At 41.2% G+C, this 24,380-nt stretch overlaps 1 protein-coding gene across 1 annotated transcript in view; it reads left to right on the forward strand.

Annotated features, from left to right (window-relative positions):
* The window catches only part of LEPR (leptin receptor), a 484,020-nt gene that overhangs the window by 380,823 nt on the left and 78,817 nt on the right, over positions 1-24,380 (forward strand). The window contains exons 16-17 of the mRNA XM_053693687.1: positions 5,415-5,510; positions 21,230-21,332. Coding sequence (XP_053549662.1) covers positions 5,415-5,510; positions 21,230-21,332 — 199 coding nt within the window. The remainder of the gene's footprint in view (positions 1-5,414; positions 5,511-21,229; positions 21,333-24,380) is intronic.

Consider the following 24,380-nt stretch of genomic DNA (forward strand, 5'->3'; position numbering starts at 1 on the left):
AGCTGTGGCAAGGTGCTGAACGTTTTTTATACCGATTTTTGACGTTTTGTCAATCCGGTTTTTATATTAAGGGGTTAATCGTTTATTTGTCTGGTGGGGCAATCTTACTAAGGCTTTATGATTTCACTGTAAAAAATTCGTAAAGTTTATTGCTTTTTTACACTGTTTTGCAGAGTTTGTGCATCTTTTTTTCTCTTAAAGGCACAGAACCGTTTTTTTCTAAGTATTATTTACTTTGAATAAAGTGTTTTCCAAGCTTGCTTGTTTCATTACTAGCCTGTTTAACATGTCTGACATCAAGGAAAATCCTTGTTCAATGTGTTTAGAAGCCATTGTGGAACTCCCTTTTAGAATGTGTCCCACTTGCACTGATATCATATGTCTATACATTTTAAAGAGCATATTATGGCACTTAAAAGTATAGCAATAGATGATTCTCAGACAGAAGGAAATGAGGGTATGCAATCTAGCTCTCCCCAAGTGTCACAACCAGTAACGCCCGCACAAGTAACGCCAAGTACCTTTAGTGCGTCGACTTAATTTACTTTACAAGACATGGCCACAGTTATGAATACAACCCTCACAGAGGTTTTATCTAAACTGCCTGGGTTACAAGGAAAGCGTGACAGCTCTGGGTTAAGAACAAATGCTGAGCCTTCTGACGCTTTAGTAGCCGTATCCGATATACCCTCGCAATGTTCTGAAGTAGGGGTAAGGGATTTGCTATCTGAGGGAGAGATTTCTGATTCAGGAAAGACGCTCCCTCAGACAGATTCTGATATGACGGCCTTTAAATTTAAGCTTGAACACCTCCACTTGTTGGTCAGGGAGGTATTAGCGACTCTAGATGATTGTGACCCTATTGTGGTGCCAGAGAAATTGTGTAAAATGGATAAATACTTAGAGGTTCCTGTTTACACTGTTTTTCCAGTCCCTAAGAGGAATGCGAATATTGTTACTAAGGAGTGGGATAGAACAGGTATACCGTTCGCTCCCCCTCCTGTTTTTAAGAAAATGTTTCCCATATCTGACACCATGCAGGACTCGTGGCAGACGGTTCCTAAGGTGGAGGGACTATTTCTACTCTCACCAAGCGTACAACTATACCTATTGAAGACAGTTGTGCTTTCAAAGATCCTATGGATAAAAAATTAGAGGGTCTCCTAAAGAAAATTTTTGTTCATCAAGGTTTTCTTCTCCAACCTATTGCGTCCATTGTTCCTGTAACTACTGCAGCTGCTTTCTGGTTCGAGGCTCTAGAAGAGGCTCTTCAGATGGAGACTCCATTAGAGGAAATTATGGATAGAATTAAGGCCCTTAAGTTGGCTAATTCTTTCATTACAGGTGCCGCTTTTCAACTGGCTAAATTAGCGGCAAATAATTCAGGTTTTGCCATTTTAGCGCACAGGGAGTTATGGCTTAAGTCCTGGTCTGCTGATGTGTAATCAAAATCTAAACTTTTGAACATCCCTTTCAAAGGAAAGACCCTATTCGGGCCTGAACTGAAAGATTATTTCAGACATCACTGGAGGGAAAGGCCATGCCCTCCCTCAGGATAAAACAAATAAAATGAGGACCAAACAAAATAATTTTCATTCTTTTCGGAACTTCAAGGGTGGTCCCGCTTCAGCTTCCCCTGCTGCAAACAAGAGGGGAATTTTGCCCAATCCAAGTCAGTCTGGAGACCTAACTAGGCTTGGAACAAGGGTAAAGAGCCCATGAAGCCTGCAGCTGCCTCCAAGACAGCATGAAGGGGTAGCCCCCGATCCGGGAACCGGATCTAGTAGGGGGCAGACTCTCTCTCTTCGCTCAGGCTTGGGCAAGAGATGTTCACGATTCCTGGGCTTTAGAAATTGTGTCCCAGGGATATGTTCTGGACTTCAAAGACTCCCCCCCAAGGGGGAGATTTCACATTTCTCAATTGTCTGCAAACCAGACAAAGAGAGAGGCATTCTTATGCTGTGTAGAAGACCTACATACCATGGGAGTGATCCGCCCAGTTCCAAAAGCGGAACAAGGGCTAGGGTTTTACTCAAACCTGTTTGTGGTTCCCAAAAAAGAGGGAACTTTCAGACCAATCTTGGATCTCAAAATTCTAAACAAATTCCTCAGAGTACCATCATTCAAGATGGAGACTATTCGGACTATTCTACCTCTGATCCAGGAGGATCAATATATGACTACCGTGGACTTAAAGGATGCGTATCTGCACATTCCTATTCACAGAGATCATCATCAATTCATCAGATTCGCCTTTCTGGACAGGCATTACCAGTTTGTGGCCCTTCCCTTCGGGTTGGCCACGGCTCCCAGAATTTTCACAAAGGTGCTAGGGTCCCTTTTGGCGGTTCTAAGACCGCGGGGCATAGCAGTGGCGCCTTATCTAGATGACATCTTAATTCAAGCGTCGACTTTCCAGCTAGCCAAGTCTCACACGGACATCGTGTTGGCTTTTCTGAGATCTCATGGGTGGAAGGTGAACATAAAAAAGAGTTCTCTCTTCCCTCTCACAAGAGTTTCCTTCCTAGGGACTCTGATAGACTCGGTAGAAATGAAAATATTTCTGACGGAGGTCAGAAAATCAAAACTCTTAACCACTTGCCGAGCTCTTCATTCCATTCCTCCACCATCAGTGGCTCAGTGTATGGAGGTAATTGGACTTATGGTAGCGGCAATGGACATAGTTCCTTTTGCCCGCCTACACCTCAGACCAACTATGCATGCTCAAACAGTGGAATGGGGATTATGCAGATTTATCTCCTCAAATACATCTGGATCAGGAGACCAGAGATTATCTTCGCTGGTGGTTGTCTCAGGACCACCTGTCTCAGGGAATGTGTTTCCGCAGGCCAGAGTGCTCATAGTAATGACAGATGCCAGCCTGCTGGGCTGGGGTGCAGTCTGGAACTCCCTGAAAGCACAGGGCTTATGGTCTCTGGAAGAAACTCTCCTCCCGATAAACATTCTAGAACTGAGAGCGATATTCAATGTGCTTCAGAAGTGGCCTCAGCTAGCTGCAGCCAAATTCATCAGATTTCAGTCAGACAACATCACGACTGTAGCTTATATCAATCATCAAGGAGGAACACAGAGTTCTCTAGCGATGATGGAGGTAACCAAAATAATCCGATGGGCGGAGACTCACTCTTGCCATCTTTCAGCAATCCATATCCCTGGGGTAGAGAACTGGGAGGCGGATTTCCTAAGTCGCCAGACTTTTCATCCGGGGGAGTGGGAGCTCCGTCCGGAAGTATTTGCCCAGCTATGGGGCACACCAGAATTGGATCTGATGGCGTCCCGTCAGAATGCCAAGCTTCCTTGTTACGGGTCCAGGTCCCGGGATCCCCAGGCAGTACTGAGTTTCCTCTCCTCCCACATCTGGTTGCCAGAATCAAGCAGGAGAGAGCTTCGGTGATTTTGATAGCACCTGTGTGGCCACGCAGGAATTGGTATGCAGACCTAGTGGACATGTTATCTGTTCCACCGTGGACTCTGCCGATGAGGCAGGACCTTCTAATCCAAGGTCCATTCAAGCATCCAAATATAATTTCTCTGCGTCTGACTGCTTGGAGATTGAACGCCTGATTTTATCAAAGCGTGGTTTCTCTGAGTCGGTCATTGATACCCTGATTCAAGATAGAAAGCCTGTCACCAGGAAAATCTATCATAAGATTAGGCGCAAATATCTTTATTGGTGTGAATCCAATGGTTACTTATGGAGTAAGATTAGGATTCCTAGAATATTGTCTTTTCTCCAAGAAGGATTGGAGACGGGATTATCAGCTAGCTCCTTAAAAGGACAGATATCTGCTTTGTCTATTCTTTTACACAAATGTCTGGCAGATGTCCCAGACGTTCAAGCGTTTAGTGAGGCTTTAGTCAGGATCAAGCCTGCATTTAAACCCGTTGCTCCGCCATGGAGCCTAAACTTAGTTCTTAAAGTTCTTCAAGGGGTTCCGTTTGAACCTATGCATTCCATAGATATTAAGCTTCTATCTTGGAAAGTTCTGTTTTTAGTAGCTATCTCTTCGGCTCGAAGAGTTTCTGAGTTATCTGCTTTACAGTGTGACTCACCTTATCTTGTTTTCCATGCAGATAAGGTGGTTTTGCGTACCAAACCTGGATTCCTTCCTAAGGTTGTTTCTAATAGGAACATTAATCAGGAAATTGTTGTTCCTTCGCTGTGTCCTAATCCTTCTTCAAAGAAGGAACGTCTGTTGCACAATCTTGATGTGGTTCGTGCTTTAAAGTTCTACTTACAAGCAACTAAAGATTTCCGTCAAACATCTTCATTGTTTGTTATTTATTCTGGTAAGCGGAGAGGTTAAAAGGCTACGGCTACCTCTCTTTCTTTTTGGCTGAAAAGCATCATCCGTTTGGTTTATGAGACTGCTGGCCAGCAGCCTCCTGAAAGGATTACTGCTCATTCTACTAGAGCAGTGGCTTCCACATGGGCTTTTAAAAATGAGGCTTCTGTTGAACAGATTTGTAAGACGGCGACTTGGTCTTCACTTCATACTTTTTCCAAATTTTACAGATTCGATACTTTTGCTTCTTCGGAGGCTATTTTTGGGAGAAAGGTTCTACAAGCAGTGGTGCCTTCCGTTTAAGGTACCTGTCTTGTCCCTCCCTTCATCCGTGTCCTAAAGCTTTGGTATTGGTATCCCACAAGTATGGATGAATCTGTGGACTCGATACATCTTGCAAGAGAAAACAGAATTTATGCTTACCTGATAAATTTCTTTCTCTTGCAATGTATCGAGTCCACGGCCCGCCCTATCTATTTAAGACAGGTAGTATATTTTTATTTAAAAAACTTCAGTCACCTCTGCACCCTATAGTTTCTCCTTTTTCTTCCTAGCCTTCAGTCAAATGACTGGGGGGTGGAGCTAAGGGAGGAGCTATATAGACAGCTCTGCTGTGGGTGCTCTCTTTGCCACTTCCTGTAAGGAAGGAGAATATCCCACAAGTATGGATGAATCTGTGGACTCGATACATCGCAAGAGAAAGAAATTTATCAGGTAAGCATAAATTGTGTTTTTAAAATGGAGGTACATAGGAAAGTCTATTATAATTGCATGTATCTAAATCATGAAGGTTTCGTTTTCACTTTAGTGTCCTAATAATACATTGCAAAGTTGTGCATAATTGTAGGTTTTTTGGTGATTTAGATTTTGAGTTGAATATTTTTCTAGTTGATCGTTAATACCATAAAACCTATTGATAGTCGTGACAGATTATTCATCAAGACCGCTTTGGGTTCTTGGCACAAATCTATTTCTATTCTGTATTCTCTGCCAGCTCTGCCTGAACAAACACAAAACAACAACGTTACTTTGTTAAGGGCCACCTATTTATAAAATTAATTTGCATAATATGAATATTTATATCTTACCTCAATTTGTGTTTTGCAGATTATTTTTTTGCAATTGAGAGATACCGGTTTAGACTTTATCCGATATTTCCAGACGGAGTTGGCAGTCCACACGTTACATACGAATTCTCTAAAGGTAAGCGCAATATGCTGGGATGCATCAGTGTTTTCAAATTTACTTAAAGGGACATATAACCACAATTTTTTTCATGATTCAGATAGATTGCTACTTTACCCGAATCATGAAAGAACATTTTTTTTTATATCCCTTTAAAAGTAATAAGCTGTTGTTGATTTATACAATCTTTTTGGCTTGTGATGTAGATGATTGGGATAGAATTTGCTGGTAATAAGAAGTTATTAGATAATCACCAAAGCATTTTCTCTTTACTTGTGCCAGTGGTGTAAATCTATTTAAAGGGACATACAAGTCATGATGCAAACATAGCGTAAAAATATCCACGTTACTTCTATTATAAAATGTACCCTTTTTGTCTTTGTATTCTTTGTTGAAACTTCAAGGGACATACAAATGCATATAACTATGTATTTAAACCCTGCAAATGGATTAAAGTCAGCACCAGAGCAGCAAGCACTACTGGGACCTAGCTAGACACACAACGTTAGCCAATAACATGAGGCATATGTGTGTAGCCACCAATAACCAGCTAACTCCCAGTAGGACATTGTTGCTCCTGAGCCTACTTCAGTGTGATTTTCAACAAACGATAGCAAAGGAATAAAGTAAATTTCATAATAGAATTAAATTATGATTTTTTTCTCTTACTTGGTGTATTCAGTCCACGGATTCATCCTTACTTGTGGGATATTCTCAATCCCTACAGGAAGTGGCAAAGAGAGCACACAGCAAAGCTGTCCATATAGCTCCCCTCAGGCTCCGCCCCCCCAGTCATTCTCTTTGCCGCTCTAACAAGTAGCATCTCCACGGGAGGGTAAAGAGTATGTGGTGTTAGATTTGTAGTTTTTATTTCTTCAATCAAGAGTTTGTTATTTTAAAATAGTGCCGGTTTGTACTATTTACTCTGAGGCAGAAAGCGATGAAGATTTCTGCTGAGAGGAAAAAGATTTTAGCATGTTGTAACTAAAATCCATTGCTGTTCCCACACAGGACTGTTGAGTACAGGAGAACTTCAGTTGGGGGGAACAGTTTGCAGGCTTATACTGCTTAAGGTATGTTCAGTCATTTTTTCTAACAAGACCTGGTAGTGCTAGAAGACTGACAGATATCCCATGAGGGAAGGTAAGCCATTTTCTGAGACATAGTATAGAATGATGGCTTCAGTTAAGGGCTTTAATACTGGCAGACACTGTGATGGGCTAAATCGATTACTTTATTAAAGTAATCTTATATTTATTAAGCGTTTTTAAACGTTGGAAACACTTTTTGGGGACTTTTTTACGCCTGGCATTTTACAAGACAGCTAATCTGACTCAGAAAGGCCCCATAACTCTGGAGTAAGGAAGGAGGGGGCCTCAATTTCGCGCCTCAATTGCACAGTTGATTTGCAGCACAGCTCCACGCAGCTTCATGTGCAGAGCCTTTAGCGTACAGGAGGACTTCAGGGAGGCTTAATTTACACCTGCAAATAACCCTAAAGGAAGGTAAAGCCACAGCAAAGACTGTGGCATAGTACTGTAGTGGGTTAAACCGGGTATTTACTTCATTTTGCTCCAGTTTGGGCATTAAGGGGTTAAACGATTTGAACACTTGTGTGCAATCATTTCAAGGCATTAGGATCATGTGGTGAAAATTTCATTACGATCGGATGTTTTTTGATGATTTGGTAAAAAAATGTGTGCCTTTTTATTATTTAAAGAGACAGTAACGTTTTTTCAAAAAGTATTTTTTTCAATATTTTATTGTTGTCTGAGTCTGTCAAACATGTCTGAGCCTTCAGATAGACCTTGTTCTTTATGTTCAAAAGCCATGGCAGTACCCCCATTGCATTTATGTTTAAAGTGTGCAAAAACATCCAAGCATTTTAAAGATCATCCAGTGACAATTAAAAATGTAGCCCAAGATGATTCCTTAACCGAGGGTAATGAGGATAGTCCTTCTTCCTCCCCCCATGTGTCTACACCAGTTACGCCCGTGCAAGCGATGCCTAGTACCTCTAGCGCATTGGCCCCTATTACTTTACAGCAATTAGCAGCAGTAATGGATAATTCCCTTGCAGCATTTTTATCCAAACTGCCAGTTTTTCCAAGAAAGCGCGATAGCTCAGTTTTAAATACAGAGGATGAGCAATCTGAAGCTTTGGATGATTTATCTGTAGTACCCTCACAAAACTCAGAAGTAGCAGTGAGGGACGGTCTGTCTGAGGGAGAAATTTCTGACACAGGAAACGTTTCTCAGCAGGCAGAGTCAGATTCCTTAGTGTTTAAATTTAAGCTGGAACACCTCCGCGTCCTGCTTAAGGAGGTTTTAGCTACGCTGGATGATTGTGACCCCATGGTGGTCCCTGAAAAATTGTGTAAAATGGACAGATATTTAGAGGTCCCGGTATACACTGAGGCATTTCCGATCCCAAAGAGGGTCGCGGATATTGTGACTAAGGAGTGGGAGAGACCAGGGGTACCCTTTGTTCCCCCACCTATCTTTAAGAAAATGTTCCCCATAAACGACCCTAGGGGGATGCGTGGCAGACGGTCCCTATGGTAGAGGGGGCTGTTTCAACACTGGCTAAGCATACAACTATACCAATAGAGGACAGTTGTGCTTTCAAAGATCCTATGGATAAAAAATTGGAAGGATTGCTGAAGAAAATTTTTGTTCAGCAAGGTTTTATGCTTCAACCAATTGCCTGCATTATCCCGGTAACTACTGCAGCGGCTTTTTGGTTTGAGGCCCTGGAGGAGTCGCTCCAGAGGGAGACTTCATGCGATGAGGTCATGGATAGAATTCACGCTTTAAAGCTGGCTAATTCTTTTATCACTGATGCCGCTCTCCAATTAGCTAAACTAGCGGCGAAAAACTCAGGTTTTGCCATCATGGCGCGACGAGCGCTTTGGCTCAAATCGTGGTCGGCGGATGTGTCGTCCAAAAATATTCCCTTCAAGGGGAAAACCTTTTTCGGCCCAGAGCTGAAAGAAATTATTTCAGATATCACTGGAGGCAAGGGCCATGCCCTTCCACAAGATAGGCCATTTAAGGCCAAAAACAAGGCTAATTTTCGCTCCTTTCGCAACTTCAGGAGCGGACCTGCTGCAACCTCTGCTGCCGCAAAGCAAGATAACGCTTCCCAGCCCAAAGCAACCTGGAAACCCTTGCAGGGCTGGAATAAGGGTAAACAGGCCAAGAAGCCTGCTCCTGCTACCAAGACAGCATGAAGGGGTAGCCCCCGATCCGGGATCGGATCTGGTAGGGGGCAGACTTTTCTCTCTTTGCTCAGGCTTGGGCAAGAGATGTTCCGGATCCCTGGGCATTAGAAATAGTTGCTCAGGGGTATCTTCTAGAATTCAAGGACTCTCCCCCAAGGGGAAGGTTCCACATTTCTCGTTTGTCTTCAGACCAAACAAAGAAACAGGCGTTCTTACGCTGTGTAGAAGATCTACTAAAAATGGGAGTGATACACCCAGTTCCAATTGCAGAACAAGGACTGGGCTTTTACTCAAACCTGTTCGTAGTTCCCAAAAAGGAGGGAACTTTCAGGCCAATCCTGGATCTAAAAATTCTAAACAAATTCCTCAGAGTTCCGTCTTTCAAGATGGAAACCATTCGGACAATCTTGCCGATGATCCAGGAAGGTCAATATATGACTACCGTGGATCTAAAGGATGCGTACCTACATATACCTATTCACAAAGATCACCATCAGTTCCTAAGGTTCGCCTTTCTGGACAAACATTACCAGTTGGTGGCCCTTCCTTTCGGGTTGGCCACCGCTCCCAGAATTTTCACAAAGGTGCTAGGGTCCCTTCTGGCGGTACTAAGACCGCGGGGCATTGCAGTAGCACCTTACCTAGACGACATATTAATACAGGCGTCGTCCTTTCACAGAGCCAAGGCTCATACAGACATCGTTCTAGCCTTTCTAAAGTCTCATGGGTGGAAGGTGAACGTAGAAAAGAGTTCTCTGTCCCCGCTCACAAGGGTTCCCTTTCTGGGAACATTAATAGACTCGGTAGAAATGAAAATCTTTCTGACAGAGGTCAGGAAGTCAAAACTGTTGAATACTTGCCGAGTTCTTCATTCCATTCCTCGGCCTTCCGTGGCTCAGTGCATGGAAGTAATTGGTTTAATGGTTGCGGCAATGGACGTAGTCCCTTTCGCCCGAATCCATCTCAGACCACTGCAACTGTGCATGCTCAAACAGTGGAATGGAGATTACGCAGATTTATCTCCTCAAATTCAAATGGACCAAAAAACCAGAGACTCTCTTCTCTGGTGGTTGTCTCAAGATCACCTGTCTCAGGGAATGAGTTTCCGCAGAGCGGAGTGGATCATTGTCACGACCGATGCCAGTCTGGTAGGCTGGGGTGCGGTCTGGAACTCCCTGAAGGCTCAGGGACTATGGTCTCGGGAAGAATCTCTTCTCCCGATAAACATTTTGGAGCTGAGAGCGATATTCAATACGCTCCAGGCGTGGCCTCAACTAGCAGATGCTAAATTCATCAGATTTCAGTCGGACAACATCACGACTGTAGCGTACATCAATCATCAGGGGGGAACAAAGAGTTCCCTAGCGATGAAGGAAGTATCCAAGATTATCAAATGGGCGGAGGATCACTCCTGCCATCTATCTGCAATTCACATCCCAGGAGTGGACAACTGGGAGGTGGATTTTCTAAGTCGTCAGACTTTCCATCCGGGGGAGTGGGAACTCCACCCGGAGGTTTTTGCTCAGCTAATTCAGCTTTGGGGCATTCCAGAGTTGGATCTGATGGCGTCCCGTCAGAACACCAAACTTCCCCTTTACGGATCCAGATCCAGGGATCCCAAGGCGGCATTGATAGATGCATTAATAGCGCCTTGGTCTTTCAGTCTAGCTTATGTCTTTCCACCGTTTCCTCTTCTCCCTCGGCTAATAGCCAGAATCAAACAGGAGAAGGCTTCAGTAATTCTGATAGCGCCTGCGTGGCCACGCAGGACTTGGTATATCAGGAACTGGTGATTATATGTTAGGTGGAACACAACTGCAGAATGAATAATAATATGTATGTTACACAGGACTGTCTGAAACCTCTATTTCTGAAAAGGTTTCCTTCAGTCATGTGAGTAAGTTTAATATAACAAGCATTGATAACTTATTCAGCAGAAAGTGAATAAGAAAATAATATACTGTTAAGATCAGGCTTAGATAATAACAGGTGAACTGTGGACAAGATAAAGATTCAGTCAGGCAGCATTGGAGTAACAGGACAAGACAAGTGAAGTTGCGGTTAATGTTTATAGTTTTGAGATTAAACTTCTTATCTTAATACAAGACACAGTACATACGATATGAGGTATGATGTTTAGCAGTAATTTGTACCTTGGTAATGCAGACAGGCAGGAGAGCAAGCACGGTTACCTTCGTAGGTGATTCAGAGTAGTTAGACTGAGACCGGAGCAGACCCGGAAGTGACGTCACGCTGTGTAGCGTAATCGGAGAAACACAGTGACAGGCTGAATGAACACTGAAGGTATGAGCTGCGGTAAAAAGAAAGCAGCGAGAGGCAAATGAAAAAATGCAATAGGTACTTTACCCCACAACAGAGAGAGAGAGACTGTGAATGTAATTCCAAGGTAGAAGTTGCTGTTTAGGATAAGGCTCAGAACTCCGGATAATAAGGTAGAGAAGCAAAAGCTGAGCAGGCAGGTAAACCTCTCTGTAGCGAAGATCATCAATACTGAGCAAGGTGTAACAGGTGAGCGGCACACTTAAAGAAAGAGGAACAAATCAGAAAGTAGTGGGTGTAGCTAGGAGAAAAATGGGTTGAACCAGGCAGAACCTGACAGAACCCCCTCCTCAAGGACGCTGTTCCACAGCGGATGGACGAGGCCGATCAGGGTGGCGACGATGAAACAAGGAGAGAAGTTTAGGCGTGTTGAGATTGGAGAGAGGCTCCCATGAATCCTCATCACTTGAATAGTTTTTCCACCTGACCAAGTACTGCAGAACACCCCTGGAGATCCTGGAGTCCAAAATGGATTCAACTTCATACTCATCATCAGGAAGAGGAAGGCTTGTAGGTGGCAGAAGAATTTGTGCATCTCTTGCAGGTGTATATGGTTTTAATAAAGATACGTGAAACGTAGGATGAATCTTAAGAGTACTAGGTAGACGTAGCTTGACAGCATTGGTATTGATAACACTTTGGACAGGGAAGGGTCCAATGAAGAGACTGGCCATCTTCTTAGAAGGAACTTGTAATCTCAAGTTCTTAGTAGAAAGCCAGACTAAATCTCCTGCGGAGTATTCAGGTGGCTTCCTTCTCCTGAGGTCATAATAATGTTTCTGGTTCTGTTGGGCCGAACGAATGTTCTCCTGGATGACATTGAAATTCTCCTGCAGAGAATTATGGAGCTGATCCAGCGGTGGTGAATCCGAAGAAGCAAAGGAGGAGAAGGTCAGGGTAGGATGGTAGGCATAGTTTGCGAAGAAGGGTGTCATTTTAGTAGATGCATTGGTCAAGTTATTGTAGGCGAATTCGGCCATGGAAAGGTAATTCATCCAATCGTTCTGTTGATAGGAACAATAACATCTGAGAAAATGTTCGAGCCACTGGTTTAACCTCTCTGACTGCCCATTAGTTTGGGGATGAAAAGCTGTTGTAAAACGATGTTCCATATTAATCAAGGCACATAACTTACTCCAAAATTTTGAGGTGAATTGTGTACCCCTATCTGTCGTCAGGATAGAAGGTATCCCATGCAACTTGATAATGTGGTCAATGAATAGGGTGGCAGTTTCAGAAGAAGTGGGAAGTTTATGGAAAGGGATAAAATGAGCCATTTTAGTGAATAAATCAATGACCACAAGGATAGTTGTTTGATTTTTTGATGGTGGTAAATCTACAATAAAATCCATGGAAACATGGTGCCAAGGCTTTTTAGGGACTGGTATAGGCATGAGCAAGCCAAAAGGTGGTCTTCTTTCTGGCTTGCAAGTGACACAAGTCCTACAGCTGGCAATATGATCAGAAATTGTGGATTTCATGTGTGGCCACCAATAAGTACGTGAAACAAGTTCCAAGGTACGTTGAAAACCTGGGTGACCAGCTAATGGAATATCATGACAGGTCTGTATAATTTGTTTTCTCAAGGAGGGTGGTATGAAGATTTTTTTTCCATAGTAGTAAATGCCATGCATTTTGGTTAAAGTTGGTTCAGGTGGGTTAGAATGTTCCTTGCAGTATTTGCGGAGGTCAGTCAAGATTGTCGAAGTGAACCCAATGAAGCATTGAGGAGAAACAATGTCTTTTCTGATAGGAATGTGAGTCGGTCGTTCTGGTATCCGGGATAAAGCGTCAGCTTTGAGGTTTTTATTGGCAGGTCTGTAAATGATAACAAAATTGAAACGGTCAAAGTACAGACTCCAACGAACCTGTCTGGCAGATAAGGTTTTATTAGATTGCAAGTACTGGAGGTTCTTATGGTCTGTGTAGATATTAATTGGTAGAGTGGTGCCTTCAAGGAGGTGTCTCCAGTGTTCAAGGGATCGTCGAATGGCCAATAATTCCTTATCCCCTATAGCATAATTTTGTTCAGCAGGGGACATTAATTTAGAGAAATAGGAAATTGGATGGAGAGGATCAGATAGAGATTTTTGTTGTGAGAGGACTGCTCCAATGGCGAAATCGGAAGAATCAACTTCTAAAGTATATTGATGTGAAGGATTGGGAAATTGAAGGATTGGTGCAGAGGTAAATCTGGATTTCAAATAACGGAAGGCATTAGCAGCATCTGAACCCCATGAGAAAGGTGTAGTAGAACCTGTTAAAACGGTGAGTGGTTTTACTATTTTGGAAAATCCCTTGATAAATTTTCTATAATAATTTGAAAAACCAAGGAACCGTTGTAGGTCTTTTTTAGTCTTTGGTTCTGGCCAATCCAAAACAGCCTCAACCTTTTCTTTCTGCATCTGGATTCCTGAGGGAGAGATATCATATCCTAGAAAGGATACCTGTGTTGTGTGAAATTTGCATTTTTCCAATTTGGCATACAATTTATAAGCTCTCAGTCGTGCTAGAACTTGGCGGACATGCCTGATGTGTTCCTGCTGAGTTCTGGAATAAATGAGTATATCATCCAGATATATGACAATGCATACATCTAGGAGGTCTCTGAATACATCATTAATGAAGTATTGGAAGGTGGCTGGGGCATTGCAGAGACCAAAAGGCATTACAAGGTACTCGAATAAGCCATATCTGGTCCTGAATGCCGTCAGCCATTCATGACCCTCTTTGATCCTGACAAGGTTGTATGCGCCTCTTAAGTCAAGTTTGGTAAAAATAGTAGCATCAGATAGCCTCTCAATCATCTCTGGTATTAGGGGCAAAGGATAACGATTCTTAACCGTGCATTTATTTAGTTCACGATAGTCTATGATGGGTCTGAGGCTGGAATCCTTGTTACGAACAAAGAAAAACCCCGCCCCTGCAGGAGAAGTTGATGGCCTAATGAAGCCTTTCTTTAAGTTGTCGTCAAGATACACTTTAAGATGTTCCAGTTCAGGATTACTTAGTGGGTAGAGATGTCCAATGGGTATGCGGGCTCCAGGGAGGAGATCGATAGGGCAATCATATGCCCTGTGAGGTGGCAGGTTCTCTGCCTCAGTCTTACTAAATACATCATTAAATTCCAAATATTCAGAGGGTAAGCCCTCAGTATCAGTATTAGTGTGTAAAAAAACAGGGTTAGGAAAACATGTTTCTTTGCAATAAGTGGAACAAAACTTTATTTGAAAAGGGTGCCAAACAATAGTGGGATTATGAAGTTGTAGCCACTTCATCCCCAGAACCAAACTAAAATGGGGAGAGGGAAGGACATCGAAAGAGAGTAATTCGTAATGTCCGGAAATATTAAGCATGAGTGGTACAGTCTCATGAGTTATAGGTCCGATCCATGTAGTTCCCTGAAGCGCCAGAGTCGACAATGGCATCACTGATCCTCAGTTGACTTTGCTCCAACTGTAGGGTGACAGATAAAGTACAGTAAGGAGAATGTTCTGGGGAAGGTAGAGATGTATAAAGGTAAGTGGACTTACATTTCTTGTTCTTCAAAAGTAGAGGACAGTCCTGAACAGCGTGACTTGGGCTAGCGCAGTACAGGCATAGATTCTTTAAACGTCTCCGTTGTTTCTCCTCTTGAGAGAGGGGACCTCTGATAAAGCCAATCTCCATGGGTTCCACAGAGGGTTTAATAGAAGAAACACTGCTTTGGGCTGAAGAGCCAGATGAGGGTTTAGGTTTTGCGTCTGTTGCAAACTTTTCAGCCTTCCTTTCACGTAGACGACGGTCTATCTGAATTGCTGTTTTCATGAAAGCCTCCAAAGTTGTTGGTAATTCAATTCTGGCGAATTCATCTTTTAAAGACTCTGAAAGTCCCAACCGGAATTGATTACGCAGGGCGACAGGGGTCCAGAGAGCATCCGTGGCGAACTGTTTGAAATCATTGATATAGTCCTCGACAGGTCTCTTTCCTTGTTTTAAACTCCTTAAACTCATCTCAGCAGTAAGCTGAATATCTGTGTCCTGAAACATTTCATCCATACTTGTGAAAAAGTCTACAAGGGATCCGAGTATAGGATCCTGGTTCTCTATGAATTTATCAGCCCAATTTCTAGGATCCCCTCTGAGAAATGAGATTGTAGTGAGGACTTTCACTCTCTCAGTGGGGTAAGTCCTGGGTTTCATTGAAAACAATAAAAGGCAGGCGTTTTTAAATTGTCTATATGCCTTTCTGTTACCACAGAATAGATCTGGGAGAGAGACTTGAGGTTCAATAACAGTTTCAGTCTGATTCCCCTTTAAAGAGATAGACTCTGTAATTATTTTTCTCAGAGCAGCATTCTCAATTTGTAAATCATGCAGGCCTTGTGCCAGTTGATCTACCTTTTGATTGAGGTTATATACAATTTGATGTATGTCTGCTGGTTCCATTTTTTAAGGCTCAGTATTATATCAGGAACTGGTGATTATATGTTAGGTGGAACACAACTGCAGAATGAATAATAATATGTATGTTACACAGGACTGTCTGAAACCTCTATTTCTGAAAAGGTTTCCTTCAGTCATGTGAGTAAGTTTAATATAACAAGCATTGATAACTTATTCAGCAGAAAGTGAATAAGAAAATAATATACTGTTAAGATCAGGCTTAGATAATAACAGGTGAACTGTGGACAAGATAAAGATTCAGTCAGGCAGCATTGGAGTAACAGGACAAGACAAGTGAAGTTGCGGTTAATGTTTATAGTTTTGAGATTAAACTTCTTATCTTAATACAAGACACAGTACATACGATATGAGGTATGATGTTTAGCAGTAATTTGTACCTTGGTAATGCAGACAGGCAGGAGAGCAAGCACGGTTACCTTCGTAGGTGATTCAGAGTAGTTAGACTGAGACCGGAGCAGACCCGGAAGTGACGTCACGCTGTGTAGCGTAATCGGAGAAACACAGTGACAGGCTGAATGAACACTGAAGGTATGAGCTGCGGTAAAAAGAAAGCAGCGAGAGGCAAATGAAAAAATGCAATAGGTACTTTACCCCACAACAGAGAGAGAGAGACTGTGAATGTAATTCCAAGGTAGAAGTTGCTGTTTAGGATAAGGCTCAGAACTCCGGATAATAAGGTAGAGAAGCAAAAGCTGAGCAGGCAGGTAAACCTCTCTGTAGCGAAGATCATCAATACTGAGCAAGGTGTAACAGGTGAGCGGCACACTTAAAGAAAGAGGAACAAATCAGAAAGTAGTGGGTGTAGCTAGGAGAAAAATGGGTTGAACCAGGCAGAACCTGACATGGTATGTAGACCTAGTGGGCATGTCATTGGTCCCACCATGGAAACTGCCATCGAGACAGGATCTTCTAATCCAAGGTCCTTTCAAGCATCCAAATCTAGTTTCTCTGCAACTGACTGCTTGGAGATTGAACGCTTAATCCTAGCTAAGCAGGGTTTCTCTGAATCCGTTATAGATACTCTGATACAGGCCAGAAAGCCTGTCACCAGGAAAATTTACCATAAGATATGGCGGAAATATCTTTGTTGGTGTGAATCCAAGGGTTACTCGTGGAGTAAAGTTAGGATTCCAAGGATATTGTCTTTTCTCCAAGAAGGTTTGGAGAAAGGTCTGTCAGCTAGTTCCTTAAAGGGACAAATATCTGCTCTGTCTATTCTGTTACACAAGCGTCTGGCAGCTGTACCAGACGTTCAGGCGTTTGCACAGGCCTTAGAATCAAGCCTGTCTACAGACCTGTGGCTCCTCCATGGAGTCTAAATTTAGTTCTTTCAGTTCTTCAAGGGGTTCCGTTTGAACCTTTGCATTCCATAGATATCAAGTTATTATCTTGGAAAGTTTTGTTTTTAGTAGCTATTTCTTCTGCTCGAAGAGTTTCAGAATTATTTGCTTTTCAGTGTGATTCACCCTATCTGGTGTTCCATGCAGATAAGGTTGTTTTGCGTACTAAACCTGGTTTCCTTCCAAAGGTGGTTTCTAATAAGAATATTAACCAGGAAATCATTGTTCCTTCTCTGTGTCCTAATCCAGTTTCTAAGACGGAACGACTGTTGCACAATCTTGATGTGGTTCGTGCTTTAAAGTTCTATTTAAAAGCAACTAAAGATTTCAGACAAACATCATCCTTGTTTGTTGTGTATTCTGGTAAGAGGAGAGGTCAGAAAGCGACTGCTACCTCTCTTTCATTCTGGCTGAAAAGCATCATCCGATTGGCTTATGAGACTGCTGGTAAGCAGCCTCCTGAACGAATTACAGCTCATTCCACCAGAGCTGTGGCTTCCACATGGGCTTTCAAGAATGAGGCTTCTGTTGAACAGATTTGTAAGGCAGCCACTTGGTCTTCACTGCATACATTCGCCAAATTTTACAAATTCGATACTATTGCTTCTTCGGAGGCTATTTTTGGGAGAAAGGTTTTGCAAGCAGTGGTGCCTTCCGTTTAGGTTACCTGACTTGTTCCCTCCCTTCATCCGTGTCCTATTGCTTTGGTATTGGTATCCCACAAGTAAGGATGAATCCGTGGACTGAATACACCAAGTAAGAGAAAACAGAATTTATGCTTACCTGATAAATTACTTTCTCTTACAGTGTATCCAGTCCACGGCCCGCCCTGATATTTAAGTCAGGTTCAAATTTAATTTTCAATAACTACAGTCACCACTGCACCCTATGGTTCTCCTTTTTCTCCTAACCGTCGGTCGAATGACTGGGGGGGCGGAGCCTGAGGGGAGCTATATGGACAGCTTTGCTGTGTGCTCTCTTTGCCACTTCCTGTAGGGATTGAGAATATCCCACAAGTAAGGATGAATCCGTGGACTGAATACACCTGTAAGAGAAAGTAATTTATCAGGTAAGCATAAATTCTGTTTTTGTTATTCAGAACTCCTTCAGGAATAGTAAAACTTTAGAGAAGTGTCTGGGGCAGCGCTGTGTACTGCATTAGCTTTTGGATACAGTGGGTATATAAAAACTGCGCCAAAAATAGGAAAAAAGCTACCCTTATTGTGGTATGTGACCTACTACATATACTAAGATAAATCAGGCAAAAAAGGGGGGTTATAAGGGAGTGCTGAAAAAGCAATTCCTATACCTCTGAATATTTAATTAGTATACTATACCTCTGAATATTTAATTAGTATACTATACCTCTGAATATTTAATTAGTATACTATACCTCTGAATATTTTAAAAGACTCGGTCTGGTAAGGATTATTATTATTGGTTATTTGTAGAGCACCAACAGATTCCGCAGCGCTATAAACAAAGGCGGAGTACAACAAAATAATTATAGGGATCAAATGGGTAGAGGGCCCTGCCAAGAGTTGCACTGTTGTAGTCAGCTCTTAAGAAGGTGATCTACAAACAGCTGGACTCTTAGGCTTACATGCTAAGGGGGTTCAGGGGATAGCAATCGAGGAGAGGAACTGGTATAAAGTAAGGTTAGTGTAGGTTGTATGCATCCCTGAACAGTAGAGTCTTTAGGGAGCGCTTGGAGCTTTTAAAACTAGGGGAGAGTAAAGGAGCTAGGCGGCAGGTGGGGAGACCAGAGAAGACGGATTTGCAGTAATCAAGGCGGGAAAGAATGAGACAGTGGATTAAAATCTTAGTTGTGTCTTGTGTAAGGAAGTGTCTAATTTTAGAGATGTTTTTAAGGTGGAAGCGGCAGGCTTTAGCCAAGGACTAAATATGAGGAGTGAAAGAAAGATCTGAATCAAATGTGACCCCGAGACATCGGGCATGCGGGGTAGGGGTAATGATGGAGTTGTCGACAGTTATAGAGAGATTGGGGGTGGAGATTTTTGAAGAAAGGGGGAAAATGAGGAGCTCAGTTTTGGAGAGATTTGGAGAGGAATGTGTTAACCTCTATTAAGAATAACAAAAATGAATTATAAGAATGAGATCCAACTCAAAAGTGCAAAATAAAAAATTATATAATTTAATTAAAAAATAAACACATAGGTAAAATCAAAGATGCATGATTATGTAAAACAAAGCACTAAAATTATCCAGATGTGGCCACTCCTGAACATATCAATTTTATATATACAAATGATTCTAAAATTATAACACAATAATAAATATATAAATATAGTAATGTATCAGTATGTAATGTGATAGGAAAAACCTAAAGGTCACAGGTTCATAAAATACAAATAGACAGGTGCATCAAATCCAAAAGCAAAAAGGTGGATGACAAACTAAAAAAGGGGGTTTAGTACGTGACAGCGTTCAAATAGTTGTTCTTAATAAGCCACTATTTCCCAGCTCTATAAAGTTTCGTGAAAATAGTATTATACAATACTTGGTGACTTTGTATTGGAAGAAGACCGTCAGGAGGAATCTTCAAAGTTGGCTCTTAAACAGTACTCACTTTTTTAGTTATAGTGATTAAATATTTGTGAGGACCCTTGGTCCTAAAGATTACTTTTAAATTGCCCTAAATAAAGTCTGATGTTAGTACCCTTGACAGCAGTGAGGACAGTTTGGCTTCCTTTGGATCCGGTGGTACGTGAGCTGTATTTGTAAAGATGTGTTCCTTTGGAACATGTAAAATTGAGAAAGGGTTTAGTGGATCTTTCGCTTGTGATTACGTCTCCTCGGAGTGTTTATAGAATCCTATCAGCTGGTCTGTTTGGCACAGGTAAAACAAACAAATTTTTTTGTGTGAATCCAGAGTCAGGCAGTTTCCTTAGTGGGGGATGTTTGGAAATCCTCTTTCTTTTTAAATAGCCTGTGGCCAAAATGTGATTAGCCTTTTTTATTGCTGAAAGTGTCCTGATAAAGGAAAATGCCTGGCAAACTCCTGTTTGCAGATCTCGGGTTGGGTGAGGCTTGACAAAGGCCCTAAGACTGAAACGTGCTGCATTCTGGGACGTTACTCGTACACGTTCGCACAACTGCTGCTTTACCTAGCCCATCTTCTGCAAACAGGAATTTACCGGCCACATTCTATCAAAGAGACACTTTTAACTATCAAAGACTTACTACACTTCTGGCTACCAGCTGCTGTCAAGGGGATATCTTGTGTGCCATTATACAAAGATCCCTACACCCAGGCACCCGGCTGCCCCTGGAGTCAGACTCCCCCAACCCTAGAACTGTGAAAATCCAATTACGCCATTATACAAAGATCCCTACACCCAGGCACCCGGCTGCCCCTGGAGTCATAGACTCCCCCAACCCTAGAACTGTGAAAATCCAATTTTCGATTTTTGAGATAAGGTGCAGCCATTTTCTTCTAATAGAAACTAATTTCCTGTAGTGTTCTTGATTTTAGATGTAAATCTCGCCAAACTGGAAACAGTAATTTCTCAATAAATAAGTAGAAAAATTAAAATAATAAAAAGGTTTTAGCAGACTAATACATTTTGGATTGTGATTACCTGAAAAAAAACCACACTTCCTGTATGGGCCAGAACTGAAAACTCGTTTTCTATAGCTTATATAGTACAGATTGTGATCAAGGCCATAGTTATATCCATGCAACAGTGCAATAATAAATTGTTGTAACATAATAGGACAATTTTATTTTGCAGTTTATGTCCTTCTAATGAGATGAGTGATGCTGAGGGCCACAAAAAAAACTTGAAGGTTTGGAGGGCCAGGGGCTATAGTTTTGAACGACCCTGTCCCAGACTGTACAGTCTTTGGAGCAGACCTTCTACCTACTGTTAGCCCAAGCGAAGCATAGAGCTTTAGGATACTTTATCTAAAGTCAGTTCTGGTAATATGTTGCTGCCCATTGTGTTATAAAATAAAATTGCAACATGCTAAGCAGCACACCATTGGGAGACATATACAGATATAAATAATGCTAGGTTATTAGATTATTGATTCGCACCCACATGCTAATCCAAGCTGTAAAAGATATACAGCGCACGTGACCTCAGGGTCAAGTCATAAATAGTTCAAGCAAGGATAGAAGACACCATACTCTAGATAAAAAATGCTGCTGTAGCGTTAGCAGGTTGAGGACTGTACATTTGCCCACTAATTGCTCATTAGCTGAACAGGTATTTAATCAATTGGATTAAGATTGTACAAACTGGATTACCTGTGAAACCTAAAGTATACTGCGCCAACTACAGAATATTGTGCTTTTTAAGAACTTCTCAACTCTCTAACACATTCTATTTTTATCTCATTCTTGCTTTTATATTTCTTGCAGTGAGTTTTATCGAACAGAATGATACAGGATTATACGTAATTTTGCCAATAATAGTTTTATCTTCGTTGCTGCTGTTGGGAACATTGCTGATATCACATCAAAGGTATTTTAAACAATATATCAGGGATTTTTAACAGTACTGTGTTGACTGGCTCTCGTGTCCTTCCCTCAAGGACCACTAGCGAGGTTGATTTTAAGGACATGAATTAAAGGGACAGTCAACACCAGAATTTTTGTTGTTTAAAAAGATAGATAATCCCTTTATTAACCATTCCCCAGTTTTGCAAAACCAACACAGTTATATTAATACACTTTTTACTTCTGTGACTAACTTGTATCTAAGCATCTTCTGACCGCCCATAATCACATGACTTTTAGTTATTATCTATTGACTTGCATTTTAGCCAATTAGTGCAGTGTCTGCCACTAGCCACGGGCGTGATCACAATGCTATCTATATGGCCTACATGAGCTTGCTCTCCCATGCTGTGAGAAGTAAATAAAATAGAGGCGGTCTTCAAGGGCTTAGAAATTATCATATGCACCTTCCTAGGTTTGCTTTCAACTAGAATACCAAGAGAACAAAGCAAAATTGTTGATAAAAGTAAATTGGAAAGTTGTTTAAAATTACATGCCCTATTTGAAAAATTAAAGGTTAGGCAAAAAAATGGCCCGTGTACACGGGCTTTAGTACTAGTAGAGTATAATTAGGAATGTTCTGGACGATCTTCCAATTACCCATCACATTAAATAAAGGTAAAAATGTATAAAACATCTTTGTGTAATTTGTTTGTGAAGGTGTGATACAATTCTTATTGCGTATGGCACAATGTGATACAATTCTTATTGCGTATGGCACAATGTGATACAATTCTTATTGCGTATGGCACAGTGTGATACAATTCTTATTGCGTATGGCACAATGTGATACAATTCTTATTGCGTATGGCACAATGTGATACAATTCGTATTGTGTATGGCACAATGTGATACAATTCTTATTGCGTATGGCACAATGTGATACAATTCTTATTGCGTATGGCACAATGTGATACAATTCTTATTGCGTATGGCACAGTGTGATACAATTCTTATTGGGTATGGCACAATATGATACAATTCTTATTGCGTATGGCACAATGTGATACAATTCTTATTGCGTATGGCACAATGTGATACAATTCTTATTGTGTATGGCACAGTGTGATACAATTCTTATTGGGTATGGCACAATGTGATACAATTCTTATTGCGTATGGCACAATGTGATACAATTCTTATTGCGTATGGCACAATGTGATACAATTCTTATTGCGTATGGCACAGTGTGATACAATTCTTATTGCGTATGGCACAGTGTGATACAATTCTTATTGCGTATGGCACAATGTGATACAATTCTTATTGCGTATGGCACAATGTGATACAATTCTTATTGCGTATGGCACAATGTGATACAATTCTTATTGCGTATGGCACAGTGTGATATAATTCTTATTGGGTATGGCACAGTGGGATACAATTCTTTTTGCGTATGGCACAATGTGATACAATTCTTATTGTGTATGGCACAATGTGATACAATTCTTATTACGTATGGCACAATGTGATACAATTCTTTTTGCGTATGGCACAATGTGATACAATTCTTATTGCGTATGGCACAATGTGATACAATTCTTATTGTGTATGGCACAATGTGATACAATTCTTTTTGCGTATGGCACAATGTGATACAATTCTTATTGTGTATGGCACAATGTGATACAATTCTTATTGTGTATGGCACAATGTGATACAATTATTGCGTATGGCACAATGTGATATAATTATTGCGTATGGCACAATGTGATACAATTCTTATTGTGTATGGCACAATGTGATACAATTCTTATTGTGTATTTTATTGTGTATGGCACAATGTGATACAATTCTTATTGCGTATGGCACAATGTGATACAATTCTTATTGCGTATGGCACAATGTGATACAATTCTTATTGCGTATCTTATTGTGTATGGCACAATGTGATACAATTCTTATTGCGTATGGCACAATGTGATACAATTCTTATTGCGTATGGCACAATGTGATACAATTCTTATTGCGTATGGCACAATGTGATACAATTCTTATTGTGTATGGCACAATGTGATACAATTCTTATAGTGTATGGCACAATGTGATACAATTCTTATTGCGTATGGCACAATGTGATACAATTCTTATTGCGTATGGCACAATGTGATACAATTCTTATTGCGTATGGCACAATGTGATACAATTCTTATTGCGTATGGCACAATGTGATACAATTCTTATTGGGTATGGCACAATGTGATACAATTCTTATTGCGTATGGCACAATGTGATACAATTCTTATTGGGTATGGCACAATGTGATACAATTCTTATTGGGTATGGCACAATGTGATACAATTCTTATTGGGTATGGCACAATGTGATACAATTCTTATTGCGTATCTTATTGCGTATGGCACAATGTGATACAATTCTTATTGCGTATGGCACAGTGTGATACAATTCTTATTGCGTATGGCACAATGTGATACAATTCTTATTGCGTATGGCACAATGTGATACAATTCTTATTGGGTATGGCACAATATGATACAATTCTTATTGCGTATGGCACAATGTGATACAATTCTTATTGCGTATGGCACAATGTGATACAATTCTTATTGGGTATGGCACAATGTGATACAATTCTTATTGGGTATGGCACAATGTGATACAATTCTTATTGGGTATGGCACAATGTGATACAATTCTTATTGGGTATGGCACAATGTGATACAATTCTTATTGGGTATGGGACAATGTGATACAATTCTTATTGCGTATGGCACAATGTGATACAATTCTTATTGCGTATGGCACAATGTGATACAATTCTTATTGCGTATGGCACAATGTGATACAATTCTTATTGGGTATGGCACAATATGATACAATTCTTATTGCGTATGGCACAATGTGATACAATTCTTATTGCGTATGGCACAATGTGATACAATTCTTATTGCGTATGGCACAATGTGATACAATTCTTATTGCGTATGGCACAATGTGATACAATTCTTATTGTGTATGGCACAATGTGATACAATTCTTATTGCGTATGGCA

The sequence above is a fragment of the Bombina bombina genome, chromosome 10, assembly GCF_027579735.1.
Source record: "Bombina bombina isolate aBomBom1 chromosome 10, aBomBom1.pri, whole genome shotgun sequence".
Lineage (NCBI taxonomy): Eukaryota > Metazoa > Chordata > Amphibia > Anura > Bombinatoridae > Bombina > Bombina bombina.